Source organism: Centropristis striata, chromosome 11, assembly GCF_030273125.1.
Source record: "Centropristis striata isolate RG_2023a ecotype Rhode Island chromosome 11, C.striata_1.0, whole genome shotgun sequence".
NCBI classification, from domain to species: Eukaryota; Metazoa; Chordata; class Actinopteri; order Perciformes; family Serranidae; genus Centropristis; species Centropristis striata.
This window is the reverse complement of record NC_081527.1, coordinates 34667200-34688739: the sequence shown is the minus strand read 5'-3', so window position 1 is coordinate 34688739 and position 21540 is coordinate 34667200. Positions and strand designations below refer to the sequence as shown.

Here is a 21540-nt window from a genome sequence, read left to right as displayed (position 1 = left end):
TATATATATATAAAATGTAAAATGGTAAAATGGGAATGGAAAATATAGATAAATGTATTTTATCTATATTATTATTTATATATATTTATTTGTTTATTTATAATATATATTGACATTAATTTAAGTTCACAATAAAGAACAAAGAATAATATAATAATAAAAAAGTTTAAATATATAAATACATTTATACAATTTCTATATTTATAAAAATATATTATATTGTGATATTATATATTATATTAATATATTTATAATATTAAAAAAAAAATTATATTAGGAATGCACCGATGAATAGGCCGAAATTAGTGAATGACCAATATTTGCCGTTTTGACTTCCATTGGCCAGTCACCAAATTACATCATGATCATGTTTACAGTGACTAAATGTTGTTTTGGTTATTCCGCTAGTACTCAAACAAAACAATCAAGGGGTAGTAAATAACAAAAAATACACAAACAACAACAAAACATGGGTATCAGCGTCCTCTATTGGCCAAGTAATTTTTTTTAAATACTGGTACTGATATCAGCTCTGGTGCATCATTAATATGTATGCACATGAGTATATCATTATTATTGATGTTTCTTTTGTGATATTTAAAAAAAAGTCATTTTAATCTATTTATTTGTTTGCAATTTGTGTGAAGGAAACAATAAAATATTATTATATAATTATTATTAAATATTATATAATAAAATAATTAATTTTTGTGCCTTTTTTTGTGTCTCCTGTAAAATCTCTTCCCTTAGAGTCTCATTTTCATGTTCCTTCAGCTTTGTTGGTCTGTTTTATTGACATGGCCTTTGCTAGCATGAACTGACATGACAGAAAGCTTTATCTCTCTCTCTCTCTCTCTCTCTCTCTCTCTCTCTCTCTCTTTCTCTCTCTGGCTTTCCATCAAGTTTTGTGAAAATGAGAGGATAAGAGAGGACACACTCACCAGGCTAAAGGGAGGCTTCTTCTCCCACACCTCCCCCCTCACTCACTCTTTTCATGGCCCTATCCTCTGCAAAAGGTCAAAAGGTCATTCAGGGAGTCTATTGTGCCTTTAGTGATGATGGGAGTTAATGAAATCTGAACGAGAGGAGGCAGGAATGAGATTTTATGAATTATAGCAGATATATTTTCATCTGCAGGAGGTTGAAGTCCCTAAGCAACTGCTTACTCTGGAGTCTGGATATAATCTCCTGTTCTTGGCTGGAATCTTAATCTTTAAAGGTTATCATGCTCTGTCTACATAAGCCTGTTTTTTTTTTCAGCTGGCTGGCTGGCTGACCCACAGTCTGATGTCACACGTCTGTGGGAGCAGAGAGGCTTGATAAAGCTTTGATAAACAACACCGTCGGCCGTTTCGCCGCAGCCTCTCTCTGGCTCACTCTCTGACAGCAAGGTCAGCAGTTGTATTATGAGAGCAGATGTGCGTACACCCTGTCCAGCCCCAGAGAACAACAAGAGGGACATTGATTTTCCTGTAATAACATCGCTCTGTGTACTGCGGGGAGTAAATTAATCTCATATCTGCCATAATGTGACCAGCACTGATTGTTCATTAGGGGTAAAGCAGAAAAAGCTGAAGGATGAGGTAGCGTGGTTGTGAAAGAGCAGGGACTCACCGACAAACTGTAACAGAGCAGCACATTGATAGGCCCCTCCATTAGCCAAGACTCTGTCTAACTGTTATTGGACTTAGTACTAAGTGGACCCCAGGGGCAGACACCTCACAGTCGTTTTCATACATCCTGTCTGGAATCAATGGGGGATATTGAAATATGTCCTGAGTTGTTGTGGATGTGTCTGTAATTTGAGGTAATGATGCTTGTTGAAGTGCTGCTCTGAGGTCACACACCTTCACCGCAGAGCGTTTAGGACGCATGTTCGGCTAATGTTCTCCTCTTTGTGTGTATGTGTGTGTCTGATTTGATGAACTGGTAATTGAGTGTATGTACCCGGGTGTGAACTTCACCTGAGGAAAACAATTTGTGGCTATAATGTTATGATCCAATGTGTCGTTTGTACAGCAGCTACGATCAGAATTATTGGCCAAGTCTGCTCATGCATACAAGGAATGCCTTCGGTTTATGTTTATGTTTATTGTATTTTGTTTGTATTTTTTTATTTTCATCTAGCTATGTAATTTAAGTAAAGTATAGTTACTTATAGGTTTAAGAGGGAGGATCACGTATAAGCCCTTTGGGCTTTTTGATCTTTCCTGCATTTTCTTTTAGTGTTTCTTGTACTGTTATTTCCTAACGATTGTATGTTTTTAAGTGCAAACAACAATAAATAAAAAAATTTAAAAAATTATAGTGGCTTCTTGTACCCGCATTTATCACTCAGAATAAAAAGAAGGAAAAAAAGAGTTGAGAAGGAATAATAAAGAAGGTAGAATAAAGTATGAATGCACAACAAGGTATGTTGAACAAATACAGGACTTTAACTCCAGCACACCTGTGTTTATGCCCAGTGTTGGGCCAAAAATCAATGTTGCTATTTTCAGTTACGTAACTTAACTTAAAATAACTTAACTTGTGAAGCCACATCATGTCTATGGAAATTTTGGTATCAAAAAAATTGAAATTAACTGGATTTTTTTAGACTAAAATATCAAGTATCAAATTTCAGCCCTAATGGACACAAAACAGAACAGATCTTGAAATCGTCCCTCTTTCTCCTCAACAGGCATGTCTTTTTCATTTATGAAATACAGTCGGCGATGTGGTTTTACACTCGTATATGAATTTACGTTGGAGTCTAAACAAAGTTTACTGTGTTTCACCTTCGTCATGTTGCAGTTATTCATTCTACATTTTACTACAAATACATTGTCTGATCACCTCTGTAACCCTGCAGTACCAGCTGTGTTTTAAATATAAATAAATTGTATTAAAAATAAGTTGTGTCTTTCTTTCACTCACTTCCAAAGCAAATGCACATGGGGTTCAAGATATTTACAGTTGGAGAAGATGGTGCTCATGGAAACACTACGACTTTTGTCCACAGGGGGCGCCAAAACCAACACAAAATGAAAGTCCCCTTTAGTTGCTTTAAGGCAGGGGTGTCAAACTCAAATACACAATGGGCCAAAATTTAAAACTTGAATAAAATCGCGGGCCAACATTGAACAAATAAACCTTTTAATATATACCAAACATGTTTTGCTTTAACATTAAATATGGAACCAGCAACGCTTATAAACATACAATATATAACTAAATAGTGCAGACATGCAAAATCTAATTTCAAATAAAAAACACATCAATGCCATTAATTTACAATAATAATATAATAATTTGGTATTGCCTCACGGGCCAAATAAAATTACACTGTGGGCCAAATTTGGCCTGCGGGCCAGAATTTGACACCCCTGCTTTAAGGGAAGTATGTATAAGTGTAATCAGCAAAATGTATTTAAAGCATTAAAACTATCAGTACTCAATGCAAATAAATGACCCCCTTACTTCAACGTATGATTAGAATAGACTTAAAAAAATAGAATTATCCTTTACTGGTAGTCTTTCAAAAAAATATATTCCAAAAGAAAATAAATCAAAAACAAAACCATCTGCAGTTAAAAACCACACTGAAAAACAGAAATGTGACAGACATAGACATCATAGAGGGGATTTCCAAATGCCACTACTTGACATTCAACATAAAATAACCCACCTTTGCAGCTCAGCTGTGATTGCATTACTGATCCAAGGTCTCTTTTTATATCATAAACAATCAACGCTATATTTAGCTCCTTTTATTCTAAAAGTGAGATCTTTCTCCTATAAATCCCTCTGGTTTATTTCACCAGTCATGTGTTTCTTCTCAATGTGTATCTGCTGCATTGTTATAAGCTCCATCCATTCACATACAGCATGTGAGTGTTTTTCTGAAGTGGTGGCCATGAGGAATCCTCTCAAGTGTCTTCTAATGAACAAATATTTTTATAGGTCAAGATGCCTCCCCTGTATCATTACAATCACTTCAGAAGAAAGCAGCAATTTGAGGCTACCTTACAGGGAAGGCGGTACAAGTATATTTTACGATAGAAGCTGAAGAACAAATCATTAGCTGGGCACTACAGTCAGAGCACCGGTAAATGTAATGTGATAGCACAGGGACCGTGCCAAGTATCCACCTTTAAATTGTAGTGTGTGTTTTACTAAGGGATTGCATTTAGCGGGAAGTATGATTCTTCTGCTGCTTAATTAATCCCTTCAGGGACGGAATAAAACACCCAACAAGATAAGAGCAATTAAAACAGGATGTTTTTTTCAGATCCTCCTCCGTTTTACATCATTAATTATACAAGGTTAGTCTTCCCTGTATCTTCCACAGGGTGATGTGGAGCCACAGCGCCTGGGGAGGCGTACCCCCGTTCTCCACCGGAGAGGGCACAGGAACAATGTCAAACACACCATCGTGGGAATACCGAATTATGCAAAGACATTTATCCTCGTCCTGCACGCTGCAACACTGTATTGGCCTCATGCAGTCGTACAAGGGGAGTAATTTTCCACTAAATGTGGTTCACTTGAGACAATATACAATGGTTTAGTGGAGCAGGATGTGAAATAAGCCTCACACAATGGGTTTCTATCTGCCATTGTGCAACTTATTGCAGCACACAAATCAATCCGTTTTATTATTTCTGACACATCATCATTTCCATGACCCTTTTTTTTCTTTTTCTCCACCTCGCAGCGCTCAGCACTGTGTGAGGGGCAGAGGAGAGGGCAACGGTGTCAATGACCTTTTGACCCCAGGGTACGCCGAGGGGCTCCTAAAAGCCATGCAGGAGTCACGTGTGCAGCGCAGACACAAGCAGCCGGAGTGGAAACGCTCAAGCTTAACGACTCAAGCCTAATTCCCTTCGCTCCAGACGCTCATGTGGGTCTGAGAGCTCAGGTCTGGTCTCAGCAGGGGAACTATCACAGACCTGATGGTGCCGGTTTGTTTGAGCAGCCATTAGGGGCAGAAGAAAACACTGAAGAGGATTGTGGTATTATGTTTTGTGAGACTGTATCAATTTTTTAAATAATAGTTGACGTGCAATGATTTGTTGATGACACACTGCTCAAAAAGTGGTGCTATGACGGGGAGTAGAGGTATACAAGGCAATTCCAAAGAAGTTTAAAATAACATATTTTGACATACAGTACAGGCCAAAAGTTTGGACACACCTTCTCATTCAATGCGTTTCCTTTATTTTCATGACTATTTACATTGTGGATTCATCAAAACTATTAATGAACACATGTGGAATTATGTACTTAACAAAAAAGTGTGAAATAACTGAAAACATGTCTTATATTCTAGTAAGCAAAGGGTGGTTACTTTGAGGAATCTAAAATACAAGACATGTTTTCAGTTATTTCACACTTTTTTTGTTAAGTACATAATTCCATATGTGTTTATTCATAGTTTTGATGCCTTCAGTGAGAATCTACAATGTAAATAGTCATGAAAATAAAGAAAAACACATGGAATGAGATGGGTGTGTCCAAACTTTTGGCCTGTACTGTACATTTCACTGAAAACTTTACGAAGACAATATGTCAAAACTGATATACACTCATTCTGAATTTGATGTCTGCATCTGTGTCCCGAAAAAACTTGGGACAGGGCATGTTTGTGTTACATCAGCTTTTCTTTTCTTTTCTTTTCCACCGAGTAAGCATTTAGGAGCCAAGGGCACCATTTGTTGAAATTATGAAAGCAAAATTCTTCCCCATTCTTGCTTGATATACGACTTTAGTTCTTAAAAGTCCAGCGTCTTTACTTCCAGATTTTATTGCGCTTTAATGAATTCATAACGGGAGGCCAATCTCATACCTGCAGTCTTTTCCTTAAAGGTATCAAAATCAGAATAATATCTTTACAAAATTACATGAAGTGGATATATTACAGTATTTCTCTTCTACAGTGTATGGTTAGAATATGTCAGTTCCATCTGTGATTGTTTTATGCTTTTATCTACAGTGCAAAAGCTCAGAAACATAGGCTTTTTGTTGTTTTAATCCGGTCTTTTCTTCACCTGGTAATATTTGCATTTGTGTAAAAGTACACAACAAAATCAACAGTTCAAAAAAATATTAACGTGCAAGTTAATCATCCGAAAAGACGCCTTAAAATGAGTAAACTGAAAGATGTGTAAAATCAATGGAGTGCCCCTTTGAATGAATGACAGACCGACATTAACACAAGCACATATTACCACAAGGAGAGAAATAAAATGTTTATTTACCGTCTGTGTTTTTTTTTTTTCTTTGCACACTAATAATAAACGTCAGCAGAGTCCTCTGGGTGGTAAACATCCCCAGAACACAACAAATACAACAAATAGTGTTTCCATTTTGGGTTCACCCAGTAACATTTTGGAATCAATGTAGTGATAAAAAAAGATTCAAAATTAAATCTGATTCACAAAAACAAGTAACAAAATAGCGAAAGTAACTTGTGTAACAGATGAATGAGTTCCTCCGGTCTCCATGTGAGCCCAAAAACATTTTCCAATTAGAGAGAAGCTTCGATTGGACAAGAGTCTGGAGGTTCATGCACCATCACTTACAGTCAGGGGGAAGAGAGTTGCTCTGCAGAGCCTTTATATGCTTTTAAGCAGTTTTACAAAATACCTAATCAGATTATGGTAGATGTGGTGAAAAAAAAAATGGACCCCAGCAGACACAGTTTCCAGTTCCAGTGAGCTCTGTGTCGTGGCTTCGGACCGAATCTCTCATTTCAACAATCACTTCGTGTTTTCTTTAAAAATGAAAGACATACATGGAATGGAGAAAGTACAAAAATAAACAAAAAAGATGACAGACTTTACATGTAAGAAAGGCATAGTGTTAAAGGGACAGTTCACCCCCAAATCAAAAATACATTATTCCTCTTACCTGTGGTGCTATTTATACATTTAGACTGTTTTGGTGCAGGTTGCTGAGTGTTGGAGATATTCTCTCATTGTAAGGGTGTAACAATGTATTGATCTGTATCGATAAATCTATTTAATGATCCAATATAATCAATGCAAAGTGAAAATATTGATACTCATTGTCATCTTTAAAATATGCCTTTATTCTGAAGCTCCACCTTTATATTCTTTATATTATTAAAAACGGTGCACATTACAGTTGCTTTTTATAAGTTAATTTAAATGTAATTGATTGTGTTAGAAGGGAATATATGATACAATACGATATATGGCTTCATATCGTATCGTGGTCCAGAGACTCAATATAAAAAACATATCGTGATTTACATCACTACTAGGTGGGATGTGGCTTGTGGTGCTCAAAGTGCCTAAAACTAAATGATACAATAAAGAAAATAGATCCAACATTTAACTGCTCCATAAAGACGTTTTCAGACTGGAGGAACTTCATCATAGTTCTAAGAACCTCCCTTTTTATTGTGTCTGCGCCGCAAGAACTAAGAACAATTGTAGTTCTTAGACAGCTGTTTTGAGTGACTTTTTTTAGCTCCTGTGTGAAACACTCTTCCAGCACAATTGCACATTAGAATGTACAATGATTGGTCGAATACAGCTGATGCAAGACCATAGACAACACAGAAACAAACTACAGCTCGTAACGGAAAAGATGAAAGAAAACGGGAAAATTGATAAATTTACTGCAATTTACTTAGCTTAGCTTTACTAAGAATAGATGCGGCAAAAATACAACAGCATTTTGACTCTTCAGCAAAAAAGTCAACGGAACAGGCAAGACAGGAAGAATAACAACAATATAGGAGTTTTTAAATATAAGGAAATATAGACTGCAGCCAAATAAAACAGCTAGAAACAGATCTATCAGCTGGCCCTCATAAGGAAAACTAAAGTGACCCCTGGCTAAAGTGTTTTTATGTTTTTCTGCCCTTTAGTAAAAGGCATTCTAGGTTTTTAAAACGGGAAAAGGACGGGTCAGGAGTCATTCTTCTGTGAAAAGGATGGGACAGGAGTCATTCTTCCAGGATTGGGATGGATGGGACAGGAGTCGTTTTGTGGGAGTGGGAGTGGGATGTCATGAGTAGTTCTTCTCAGAACAGTTCAGGCCCAAAACACGCAGAAAACGCTTTGGATTATCTTGAGTAACCGGGTCATGAACTCGGATATGATATATTCAATTGGACTTTAATCTTTTGTTTATTGTGGTTTTGCTTAATTTGTGCAGAAAATGGCATTGTTAGATTTCTATAAGGACATGTTGGGTTTTTCAAATGTGTTTTTTAGTACTTTAAGCACAACAAGCAAAGTGAGAAACAGTCACATAATAAATCTCTCCGCATCATATCTTCAACACTCTGCAACTCACAAAAAACAATCCAAGTTAGCACTACAGGTAAGAGTAAAATGTATATTTGTGATGTGTGGGTGAACACCCCCTTGAAAAATGAGAACAAAAAAAAATCTGAATATATAAATTCTATGACTTGTTACAGCACATATGTATACTGCAGCGTGTAATTCGTACCAGCAAGACATTTTTCAGAAAAATGTTTTTTGGTCCTGTATGAATGTAAATATCATGGATGGTCTGCACAGTAATACCTAGCCTGTGCTCCAGCGTTCAGGTGCGACATGCTTCTCTTCCAGCCCATTGCCCTGCATAGCTTGAGCTCTTTCATTCACAGTTAGAGAGCATTAACTCGTTATTAGTGTCGGTTCGATGCAGCTGCGTACGATCCTTCATTCTGGGGAGAATGGACTTGAAGCAGACACCTTCTGTTTTCATCCAAACAACAAAGCCTGAACCTTTTTTTGGTTCTGTTACTCAGGCCGGACATGTAACACATTAGAACAACACATATAATGATGTTGTTAAATAAAATATGAGAAAAATATATAGATTTTTATCTTTTTGTGTGTTTTTTTTTAAAAGGCTAGTGTTATGATTTCTCTACAGAAGGGGTGTGGCGACAAAGCGAAATTCAAAATGATGATTTTATAATGATTAGGTTTGTCTGACTGGCTTGAAGCTAAAAAGGCCTTTTTCTAACATTTATAGTAGATTCATATATATACAAATAAAATATGCATTGAAAACAGCCCACCAGCTGGAAGGACAGGATGTTCAGTTCATCTGTCGGGGGCCGTGCCTCATTCCCCGCCCCCGTTTACAGCAACCTTGGAAGAACTCTGTAGCCTCGTCGGCTACCGATAAAGAGGCCCCGATGAGAAAATCGATATCAGTGCAGATTTACATGATATAAAAATAATTAAGAAAGAAGGTAGGCTTAAGGGCAAGTGGTTATAAATGGCAGAGTGTGAGACTGGTTTTGGCAAATAAGCGTTCTACTGTGCATGTGCGGCCCTCGAACAGAAGGTTGATGTCGCCGGGTTGTCTCGTAACCATGCAGCTTGAAGACACTGAGACGCCACGTAACACGTGCATGAGTGTGTTTGTGTGTGGGTGGTGTGTGTGTGAGCACAGACGTCATGTCCCCTCACACACACTCCTCCGCCGACATCAGGAGTGGGTTGATGTACTCAAATCCTTCAAACTCAGACTGGTCGATCTTCTTGACCACATCGCTACAGTGACGAGAAGAAACGGGGTTTAAGTGAAAATTACGTTTTGTATAAAACACAAAGTACACAAAGTTGTAAGATGGTCTATATCACAACAACTACTAGATTATCGAAACATCTCGTCATTGACTGGTGACCAAATGTAACAGACCATTACCTTAAAATAAAAGAATAGAATAAAAATGCTGATTTACAGTACAGGCCAAAAGTTTGGACACACCTTCTCATTCAATGTTTTTCCTTTATTTTCATGACTATTGACATTGTAAATTCACCAAAACTATTAATGAACACATGTGGAATTATGTACTTAACAAAAAAGTGTGAAATAAGTGAAAACATGTCTTATATTCTAGTAAGCAAAGGGTGGTTACTTTGAGGAATCTAAAATACAAGACATGTTTTCAGTTATTTCACACTTTTTTATTAAGTACATAATTCCATATGTGTTCATTCATAGTTTTGATGCCTTCAGTGAGAATCTACAATGTAAATGGTCATGAAAATAAAGAAAAACGCATTGAATGAGATGGGTGTGTCCAAACTTTTGGCCTGTACTGTATGTCCAGTCGTTTTTATACATTTTAATACAGAACTATTATAATTAAAAGGTACAATATGCAACAAGAAGAAAAAGAGATAATATAACTAGACTCACTCATCATCAGGTGTGAGCTGGATGGGCTCGTTGGTGAACTGGGCGTCGAAGTTATCCAGTCCGAACTCCCCTGAGATGTTGGGCTTGAAAGGAGGGACCACCTGCTTCTGCTCCAACTGAAACAACAACAACACAGGAATCAGATGAAAACACAACAACCTTATCGCAGATTATCTGCTAATAATTATTAGCTGCAGCCTGAGAATGATGGCCAAACTGTGATGTGTCCTGGAGTCGGACCTATCATTTATGTAAAAAGCACAAAAACACTGAAATCTTCCTTTGATCACCATCCCACCATAGATTTATATCCAGTTTCCATCACAGAAGAGTGTCCATTGTGTCATTTGATCTAAAACATAAACCCCCCCTGGCAAGTTTAAAAGAAACGCCAAATTTACACCATTTATCACAGCCAACAACTGTAAAACCAGAAATGATTGTCAGATCACATTTCCCACGGTCTTTGAAAGAATCATGCATGCTGAACGTTTTCATCAGGAAAAGTAAGTTAATCTAAACTTAAAATAGAGATATTTCCTCAAAATTGCTTTATTCTACATGTGTCATTTAAAATGTAGCAGAATAAGTAAATAAGCTAAATAAAACATTTACACTAACCAGATCAAGTAATAATACATTAAATTCTGTTCTACTCTGCACAAGCGTGAAGCCATCAGTGACTTGCCTGAGGCCAACATTGAACATGAAACTTTGACTGAACTCTGGGCTGTTTACACAGAGCAGAGGGGAAAGGACAAGAGAGGCTGTAAGTAGAGGTTGCAAAAATGTAAATAGTTCAATATGTACAGCATATGGAGTCGATTTTTCCCCAATATTGGTAACACTTGTGGCCACTTAAAAATGTTGTATAAAAGGAAAAAAAAAGAAAAAAAAAAAAAAAAGGAAAAGTTATTATATTCCAATTTAGGATAATAAATTAAAAAAGCAAATCAACCTTGAGTTTCTTTTCTGTATTGATTTATGTTATTATAATTTTGTCATACTGCAAAAAAAAGACACATTTGAGTTTTCCCAATTTCTAGCCATGCTTGAGGAGGTACAGAACTTATAAGCTGCAGTGATAAACAAGGCAACAGAGGAAAATGTGACAGGAACACAAAAACACCCTGAAACAGTTTGTGGTTCAGATGGTTAAAGCAGTGACTGAAACCTTGAGGAGGCCTCCGATTACACTGATCACAGTGGAGGTTTCTCACAGTGCTTCATCTGTCTCAACTGTTGCACTACGTCTGTGAAGAATGCTCCCCCTTCAGGCCAGTAGGTGCACTGCAGGGCAAACTTTCAGGTTGTGTGTGTGTGTGTGTGTGTGTGTGTGTGTGTGTGTGTGTGTGTGTGTGTGTGTGTGTGTGTGTGTGTGTGTGACGTGGAAAGGAAGGAAGGGAGGGAGGGATGTAAGCTGATCCCTCCAGACACTCTGACCGACTGGTGGGTCCCTGCTCCAGACCAAACAGGGAAAAAGAGGTCATGGTGATCCCTGGCGAGCTGCCCTGTCTGTCTGTCTGTCTGTCTGTCTGTCTGTCTGTCTGTCTATCATGTCATCCACCAGTGTAAGTCTGTCTATTCATTTGTAAAGGTCATGTCCGTCTGTCTGAAGAGATTAAAAAGTGCCTAATCATTTACACGTGTACAGAGTTAACTTATCTTTAAACACTTTTGGCAAAATATATTATATAATCGATTTTAAAAAGGTTTTAATTTGGAACCGAATCATAAAGTTCAATTGAGTTAATAAAAAAAAACATATAAAACAAATAAAGATAGTTTGCTGCATACATGTATAGCACTGACTAATACTAGTATAGTTATTGAAACAGAAAGAAAAAACAGAACTTCTCCACTGTTGTTAAATTATTTTTTCCCATGTTTCCATCTGCATGGTGATGTTACTGTCCTTCTCCCATTTCTCCTTTATATATGCAGTATCCTCCCCTTGATATGTTGCCACGTCCAGGGTTTGACCTATGCAATTCTTCCTTTTTCATTATTTTCTCTAGGTAATGTCTAAGTTGCAAAAATCTATAAAAATCTTGTTTGGTTCAACCAAATCGAGTTTTAAGATCCTGGAATTGTTGAAGTGTGCCCCCCTCAAAGAGGTCACTGTGTTTTATTAACCCTTTATCGGCCCACTGTTTAAACCTAACATCCATCCTGTTTGGTAAGAAATCTGAGTCGTATCCTATCCATCTTAAGATCCAGTATGGTTCTTTGGCTTTGTTTACATTGACTATCCTGTGCCAAATCCTAATTGATATTTTAATCCATGGGTTTATGTCTTTTAGATAAGTAATCAACCCACTATCCCCTATAATTGCTTGTAATGGAATATCACTAGATATATGACATTCTATGTCTTTCCACTTTGCTTCATAGGCAGGATTGCAAATGCTAACCAAAAGAGTCTTATAGCGAATTCTTGGCCTCTTCCCCTGCCAAATGAATCGTGATATTAATTTGTCTAATTCCTGAAGTTTCCCCTTTGGAATGTCTGCTGGAATGTTTTTGAACAAATATGGTAATCTGGGCAACAAGTTCATTTTTATTGCTTCCACCCTCTGTCCTAATCCTAAAAAGGGAACTAGATTCCAACTAGTCAGATCAGATTTAATATTAGAAAATAGGGGGTTTATTACTTTTTTAATTCATAAAATGTGTGTTGTAACGACTAGTTGATAAACAAAGTGACAGAAAATTAATGTCCATCTATTTTGATAATTTATTGTTATATTAAGCACAAATGTCAAATTGGCTGGTTGCAGCTTCTAAAATGTGTAGATTTGTTTAATAGAATGATTAACTGACTATGTTTGTGTTTTGGACTGTTATGGTGACAGGATATGCATTTTGGCATCTTGTTGACTGTTTTTCTGACATTTTATGTAAAAGTAATCAACAGATTAAATCGATAAGGAAAATAATTGTTGCAATCTTACATAATATTATATCTCCATATATCGAATAAGCGCGTTGAAAGCACAAGATGTTTGTTTAATTTTACAGCTCTGACTGTCATACAACAGGAATCTCATTCACGCTTAAATGTTGTAAACATTTTTACAAATCACTGAAACTGAGAACAGGAAGCTTCATAAATAACAGAGTATTTTTAGTCTGAGTTTATATTTCAGTGAGATTCCCAGAAGTGATTATGACTCTTATTTATTTATACTTCTACTTCTGAGACAAACCCACAACAGACTGACTACTGTAAATACAGATGTTCATTTCCAACAGGCTGCTCCACATTCATAATTACACTCGCATAACGTAGTTTCAAGCATCAACAAAATACAGTCATGGAAAAAATTATTAGACCACCCTTGTTTTCTTCCATTTCTTGTTAATTTTTAATGCCTGGTACAACTACTACTACAACTACAGGTACATTTGTTTGGACAAATATAATGATAACAACAAAAATAGCACATAAGAGTTTCATTTAAGAGCTGATATCTAGACATTTTCCATGGTTTTCTTGATAATGATTTTGGTTATCAAGAAAACTGTGGAAAATGTCTAGATATCAGCTCTTAAATTAAACTGTTATGTGCTATTTTTGTTGTTATCATTATATTTGTCCAAACAAATGTACCTTTAGTAGTACCAGGCATTAAAATGAACAAGAAAATGAAGAAAACAATGTGGTCTATTAATTTTTCCATTCTTTTGGGTCCTGAACGATACACCGGCCATGACATAGTTGCAGGTTCCCGAGCGATGTTTGAGTATTAAGAGTTCGGTTGATCTCAGCGTCACAATGATAAATCCAATTTCAGCAACCTTAACTAACAAAAGAGCCATTGTTGGCCAAAAAATAGAAGAGAAAATATGTAGGAATGGAGCACCAGACCTTATTTCAAGCCTTAGAATGAAGATAAAACAGCTACTAAGTCTAAATTAGCCTACCAACATTACTAATAGGTCACAATGAGCATTTATTTATAAGATTTTGTCAGAATGCAGCAAGTACCAAAGTGCAAATGAGAGTCTGGACACCAATGAAATATCTCAGGAGATTTGAAATTGAGGCCCCGTTTACACGAGGACGATTGCGGGTAAAAACGACAAAATCTTTTATCGGAAGTGCCTTTCGTTTAGACGGTGACGGCGTTTTGGGGGCTTAAAAACGCAAAAATCTGAAACCACCCTCCAAAGTGGAAAGGTTAAATACGCTCCGCCGTAGCGTGTCGTCTACACTGACAAGACACAAAACTCTGATCTGATCTGCTCACGTCACGTATGTGTTTACGTCACATACATGCTCCAGTACAGGAAAATAAACAAACGTGAGATTATTTCCATGCGTCGGACCTTCAAGCTGCTCTGGCAGCTCTAATAAACTTACAGGAGTCTTTCCACCAAATGTACAGGATATGTAGAGATAGTATTAGTGAACAGAGAAGGATCTGGAATTACCTCCATCACATTTTGGATGCAGCAATTCGTCGGAGGCGAGCCAGACGGCTGTGAACGAGACCTGGGAGATCTAGTGATGGTGGAGAACTTTGTGGAAGGAGTAGCTGATGAAAATGTGTGGCGTGAAAACTTCTGCATGCCCAAAGATGCTCTAATCGCTTTAAGTGATGCCGCCTGGCTGCATACAATCGAATTTCACACACTTTTGCGTCACCGTATGCAGCAGATTTCCTCCCGAAAATGCTCGTCTAAACGAGGACTAAAAAGTGAAGACGCGATGCCACTTTTGCGTCTTCTGTTGAGACCGTCCTCATGTGAACGGGGCCTGAAACTAGACTTGAAGTTGGCAAATTCTGAAGGTCATGGTGTTTGGCGGTAGACTTGGCTGTAGAATAAGCTATTAGCTTATTCCAACATTGTATTTATTCCATTATATAAGCTACACTTTTTTTAAATTAAAGAATACAAATTGCTTTTGGCCTTTGCCAATGATGAATGAAAATTAAAATATAAAGAAATAACCATTTTATTTAGTATAACGTTTTTGTCACAGCCACAGGGAACCACTGCAGACGGCCTTAGAGATCAGTAGAGGAGAGTCTAATCTCAAAGAAAACAAAACCTGTGCCAATCTGGACACATTTCCAGTGTCTGGCTGAATATCAAACCGGTTCAAATTTTTTTCTTGATTGATAACGTCTGCCTGTTCGTTCTTCAGCGAGGACAGAATGTGCAGCCTTTGCTTTGTTCAGGGACATGTTCAACATTAATTTGTGGACCATTTGTGTTCAATTTAAATGTTTATGAATGTAGCCTGGTCCTCTTTATTTAATTTATTTATGTGAAGTAAATTAATAGTTAATTAACTTAAGTGATCTAAAGTGTTTTTGGAGTTTTACTGTAAATATAACCCAGACTTTTTTTCCTTATTTTTTCATATTAATCCACAAAAAAAGAAAAAAAAGGTATGAAATGAACCATACTTTTTGACAATTGCTACACCTTTATAATTATGTCTCACTGCACTTCCTTGGGCCCTCAGCAACAAACTCACTAAGTGTGAAGTCGATCAGTTGAACAGTTGGAAGGAAAATCGAAGAAGAACAGACAGACGGACATTCCTCCATTTTAGTCAGATTAATGGTTTCCTTATTACAATTGAGTTGTTTCACATCCTGACTTAAAAGATTTCTCTGTCAGACAAATGAAAAGGAAATGCACATCTGTAAAACATTTCAGCTATTCTGTCCTGTCAGTCAGTGATCTCTCTTTTCCTTTCCATCTTTGGCTTCACATCTCGGTCAGTCAGTCATTCAGTCTATCTGCTGCTGTCAGTCCTCTAACTGTCTGTCCATCTGCTTTCCACAAGGACGCAAGTTTCATGCCATCGCTAATAACCCCCAGCTTTGACAGAGCTTCAGGGACGCAGAGAGGGTGATCCCATGCACTTAGATTTGACCTTCTGCTGTCTAATAGCAGCTTTCTGTTTTTCCTTCTCTCTGCAATCAATATATGGATTGATTTTTTACCTTTATGGCAGCCGGCATGCACCGGCACAGATCACCTTTATTCAAAAATGTTGATTAAATTATGATTAAGGTGATGAACGAGGCGATTCGTGAAAAGCAGAAGAGAAAAATATACATTTAGAGGATAAAAGTGAGTGACTCACAAGGTCCCAGTCGACGTTTCTGAAGAATGGATGGCCCATGATGTCAGCGAAGCCTGTCTGAGGGTGGCAGCCTAGACGCTCCTTGGGATCCTGTGGGAGTGAGGGTGAAAGGAGGGTGAGAGACGGTTCGAGATGATGTTGGTGGAGGCAGACAAAGAGTCAGACAACGGGCAAGAGAGGTGGAGTGGGTGAGAAAGGAGAGGCTTTGCAGGAAAGGTGGAAAAGAGGAGAGGTGAGGGAAAAGAACCGTATAATGGATGGGTGAAAAGGTGTGAGAGCCACATTGAGACAGAAAGATGGGGGTTGGAAAAAAGAAGGAGAGTCCAAGACAGTGAGAGATGACTCCCACTGAGGCCATAATAATGTCATTCTCAGGGGCTGGTGGGAGCTAACACTGTTTGAAGATTGATCCAGGCCTGTCTGACCTCTTTCTTACCTTGTTGAGGAATCCCTTGAGGACGCTGGCGGCTTTGACTGACAACGAGCGGGGGATTCGGATCTGTTTTTCCAATATTACTGCAGGAGGTGAGAGATGAAAAGGAGGAGGAGGAGGGTGAGACAGACTGTCTCTTGAGGCTAAAATGACAGCAGACAGCACTGACACTGCTGCAGTTATGAGTTCAATCCTGTCGGGTATACTCATGTTGAACATATATAGAGAAGCCTGTCAGTGGAGTCTCAATGGCTATTTGATAAAACTGTCTTGAAATATGATTTCAGTAACATTTTCATTCCCATCAATCCAACAGTTCTTCTTCTTCTGGCAGAAAACACTGACATTTTTTCAAAAGTATTTACAATGAAATAACGGCATGCCTTCACACATTTTCCTGTAACAGATGGCGTGTGCCTGTACTGGGAGAAGTGGCCATTGGAAAGGTGTCAATACAAAAGGTGTTACATGTTTGGTGTGTGTTGTTTTTCCCTCCGGTTATAAACCTTAGCAGTGTGTCTGTGTTTGAGTGTGTCTGGCTTAATCCACACCGATATGTTTTTAATTTAAAACGGCGCTTTAAAACTAAAACAATCTCTGTCAAAGAAAGCGTTTAAGTACCATTTAAGGAATAATTTCCGTTCATATTAACCGTCTGAAGTAGGGGTGCACCGATTGCAATTTTCTGGCCGATCACCGGTTTTTAAAAAGCCTGACCTGCCGATTCCGATTTTGGCCGATGCCAATTTTTTTATAACTCACAGCACACACCTTCAATGTTTGAATCTTATTTTATTGAAAAACAATAACACATAAGTATTTTCTTTAACAAATAAAGGAAATCCCAATGTCTGAGGTATTTAATAAAATATTGAACTTAAAATAAATTGCAACAATTTACAGGACAAACTAATAAAAGAACTGCAACCATAAATAAAGTGTCCTGAGTTTTTGGTTTTGTTTAGTACAACAAGAACAAATGCCCAAATGCAGCAGCTTTGTGGCTATTCAAATGTTAAAATAAATAGCAAATAGACCTTTGTGGAGGTAGATAAGATCGCTAGATAAGATCGGTTTGACGTAAAAGAATCGGCCGATCACCGATCCCGCAAAATCAAGGAAATCGGTGCCGATTGAACGGCCGGCCGATCGATCGGTGCACCTCTAATCTGAAGCCTAAAACCGACCGGTGGGTTTCTTTTAACAAAGTCTCCCAAATGACACTAATTATCATAACCGCAAACTTGAAATACAGACATAACATAGCAAAAAACTTTGCATTTTACCTTGGAAGAGGTAGTCTTCTGTGTTCTGGTCGGGATTGTCGGAGCTCCCAACGATGTCGAAAGGCGACCGCCCCGCCATCATCTCAAACATCAGCACGCCCAGCGCCCACCAGTCCACACTGAACCCTGAAGACATATGCACACACACTGCATGTTAAAAATGTTCACAACAAGAAAGAAACAGAGATAGAGCATGAATGTTTTAAACACAAAAATAATAGCTGTTGTGTTTCCAAACCTGCCATTTCATATCATTTATAGAGCTACAAAAACACAATTTAAAAAGTACCTCCATAGGAGAGATTCTCATTAACTCTCATACTTTAAATTATTGGCACAAAGCATGCCAGTATTTTAGGGTTACTATAGCAACCACTCCCACCACAAGTGTTTCTGCATGCTTTCAGCCCTTGACAACCAATTATTTTTTCATTTTTCAGAGCAAGCCAATCAGGGCTTCACTAATAAACACACATATATTAAAACTGTTACTTCACTAGATGCAGGCAGACTATTCAAAATAGAAATATCACTTTGTTTTTACGCCACATCATCTATTTTAAGGTACTTTAAAATAGCACATAAAACTGACCAGTCCAGTATTGAATCCCTTTGATACAATATTTAATGTAATTCAGTTAACTTAATCATTTAATAAAAACTGGAAGCCTGATCAAAAGAAGTATATATTACATTACATTATTTTTATCTTCTAATTTTCATTCTTGCCAACTTAGCAGTAAATGGATTTCTGGTCTGTGTCTGACTTTTTGTTGTCAAACCACATCCAAATAACAGAAGTATCCCCCATTTAGACAGAATCAGATTTATTGGCCAAGTATGCTATATAGTGCAAATTATGGATATATAAATAATATTTACAAATAAAGTGTGCACAAGCTCTTCTTGTTTTGACTGAACTCAGAACTCTTCATGTTAGCAAAACAGCGTTCACTTTTTCTTTTTTAATTGATAAAGAAATACATACAGCATAAACATTTTTATAAGACAAAATATATATTCATATAACCCAGACTTGAGTACACCTAACCTTTGTTCTTATTGGCTGTCACACATCAATACTTTCCCAATTCAAAAGTTGTCCTTACCCGCATTATTTTTAACCAATACACTCAATATACATTAATAAGCTTACGTTTTAGCAGCAGTATTTGAAAATTTTTCACAATAATTTTGTCACCTTTTTGAATGTATTTGCTAATTTTTATTTATGATTTTGTTGCTGTTTATTTTCCTCATTTTTAGCTTGTTTCTCATTTTCTGCAGCGGGGATGATTAAAAGTTTATTTTTTAAAATAATTTTCTTATTTTTCTGTAATTTTTATAACATGTATACTCGTTTTAGGAAGATTTTTCAAGTAGTCTGCACCACTGCAGCATCCATAATCAGGACGGATGGCAGGATTTCAGATATTACTGAAAAATGCCTCCTGTATTGTATCATAGCAAAGAAAAGTATAGTATTTCTGCTAAGTGCTTGTGTGTTGTAATTCTTACCGTAATCCTCTCCTCTGAGTATTTCGGGGGCGATGTAATTGGGGGTACCACAGAAAGTGCTTGTTGTATCGCCTGGTCTCAAGCCCTCCTGCAAAAACAAAAAGATCATCTCAGAGGGCTGTAATCCGACACAGAGGCAGCTTTGCAGGTGCTTTTATCCCAATTGCATTGTGGTTTCATTAGAACCTCAATCGTTCATACACAGGAAAACTGAAAACCACACCTTGCACATGCCGTAGTCTGTAAGTTTGATGTGCCCCTCAGAGTCCAGCAGCACGTTGTCCAGCTTCAGATCTCTGTAGATGATTCCCTTTTCATGGAGGTAGTTGAGTGCCAGACTGATCTCTGCTGAGTAGAATCTGAGAAAGACACATATCAGGTGGATTCAAAATCACATATGAATACAAAAGACAATCAATCTTAGTCCTTTTAATGAGACGCGAGACAAAAGTGTGACTCTACCTGGCGTGTTCTTCTGGGAGTTTCCTTTGTCTCTGCATGTGGAACATGAGATCTCCACCGTTCACGTATTCAATAACAAAGAACAGTCTGCAAAAAGAAAAAAAAAAAAGTTTAAGAGTCATGATGTTTTTATTTTAAAATGGACATGAAAACCTTGTTTTTTCTCAATTAGCTTGTTCCAAAGATAGAAATAGTTATAGTTGTTAACTGTTTTGCGGTGAAAAAGACGACAAATTGATTTGGAGCTTGATCTTTACAGCTACTGCAGTTGTCGTTTGGCCAATTAAAAGATAGGGCTGAAACATTATGAACTGATGTAGGAGCGGTCAGTAAGTCAACGCGCTCTTTCTTTGTGTCACAATAATTCGTTCTTTTTATTGATTAATAGTAACAGAAAAAATAAAACTCATCTTTAAACAGAGAAACCCGCTTTGTCTCAAAATGCGTTTGAAAATTGTTTGCCCTTCCGCTCTCTAGTCAAAAAACACACCTGCCGGTGCTCAGGTGACATCTACATATAACGTTACCACCCTCCACTGACATCATCATGGCATCATCATCATCATCATCATAATCAATTCAGCCATATGGTGGGTGAAACATAAATCAGTGTAATGGCTTCAACAACTGATCTAGAAGAAAGAATGCCACTTGTGTGTAGCGTTTTTCTAAATATCAAAAACTCAATCTCATCAGGCTGATTAACAGTCCCACCTGCTTTCTGTCTGAAAACAGGAGTGGAGGCCGACCAGGAAGGGATGATTGGAGGCCTGCTCGAAAACGTGCTTTTCTGTTTGGACCCAGTCGATGTCCTGGAAGAGAAACACACAAAGACACACCCAGAGTGTAAATCAGAGATCATTCTGACATCGTACCCTTGAACTTATAAGAGCTGAATAAGCACAGTGCTCCATCGACCACCCTGCTCAGATAGAGACCAGCGTGGGCAGCTGCAGGATAAAGGCGGGTCTCTATCGATGGCTGGATGATAAGTCTGGACACGGATGCAGCTCCGCTGACAGGGCAGGGACAGCTCAACACTTCAGCATTGATCGAAAGGCACTTGTCAGTTTGTCAATCACGCTAAGTGCGTCTAATCAAGGCTAACTACTCTCCCATTGCCTCCGGCTGTGCTGCTACACGTGTACGTCGAGATCAATTTCTGATGACATGATGGTTTATCTACACCTTCTTAGACAGACTGATGGCTTGGAAGAGGTCTGTCAACTACGTGTTTCAGACGAGACACACGGAGAGGATGTTCAATCACATTAGACAAATGTTCGTTGTGCTATGAATAACCACTTCCATTGATTGTGCTAATTACATTAATTATACATGGCAGTGACAGAAGATTGACGACTTCACAATTAACTAACCTCCTCACATCTCAACAGATGGATTTGTTGTGTTATTGCCACACTGGACAGACTTAAAGGGCCAGTAACTCTTTCGAGATATCGTACATTTTTCATTTATAAGTAGATATACACCTTTATTCCTCTGAAGCCACTGGTCACCCCAGCCTGATCAAATCACATGAATTT

The 21540-nt window shown here is 37.7% G+C and overlaps 1 protein-coding gene across 1 annotated transcript in view; it reads right to left on the bottom strand.

Moving 5' to 3' along the window:
* Window positions 1-6217: 6217 nt before the first annotated feature.
* Window positions 6218-21540, bottom strand: part of prkci (protein kinase C, iota) — a 43268-nt gene continuing 27945 nt past the window's right edge. Inside the window, exons 10-18 of the mRNA XM_059344141.1 lie at window positions 20708-20805; window positions 19994-20080; window positions 19755-19890; window positions 19532-19619; window positions 18014-18139; window positions 16731-16810; window positions 16295-16384; window positions 10186-10301; window positions 6218-9530 (exon numbers count right to left, since the gene is read on the bottom strand). Of these exons, the coding sequence (XP_059200124.1) occupies window positions 9443-9530; window positions 10186-10301; window positions 16295-16384; window positions 16731-16810; window positions 18014-18139; window positions 19532-19619; window positions 19755-19890; window positions 19994-20080; window positions 20708-20805 (909 nt within the window). The 3' untranslated portion in view covers window positions 6218-9442. The remainder of the gene's footprint in view (window positions 9531-10185; window positions 10302-16294; window positions 16385-16730; window positions 16811-18013; window positions 18140-19531; window positions 19620-19754; window positions 19891-19993; window positions 20081-20707; window positions 20806-21540) is intronic.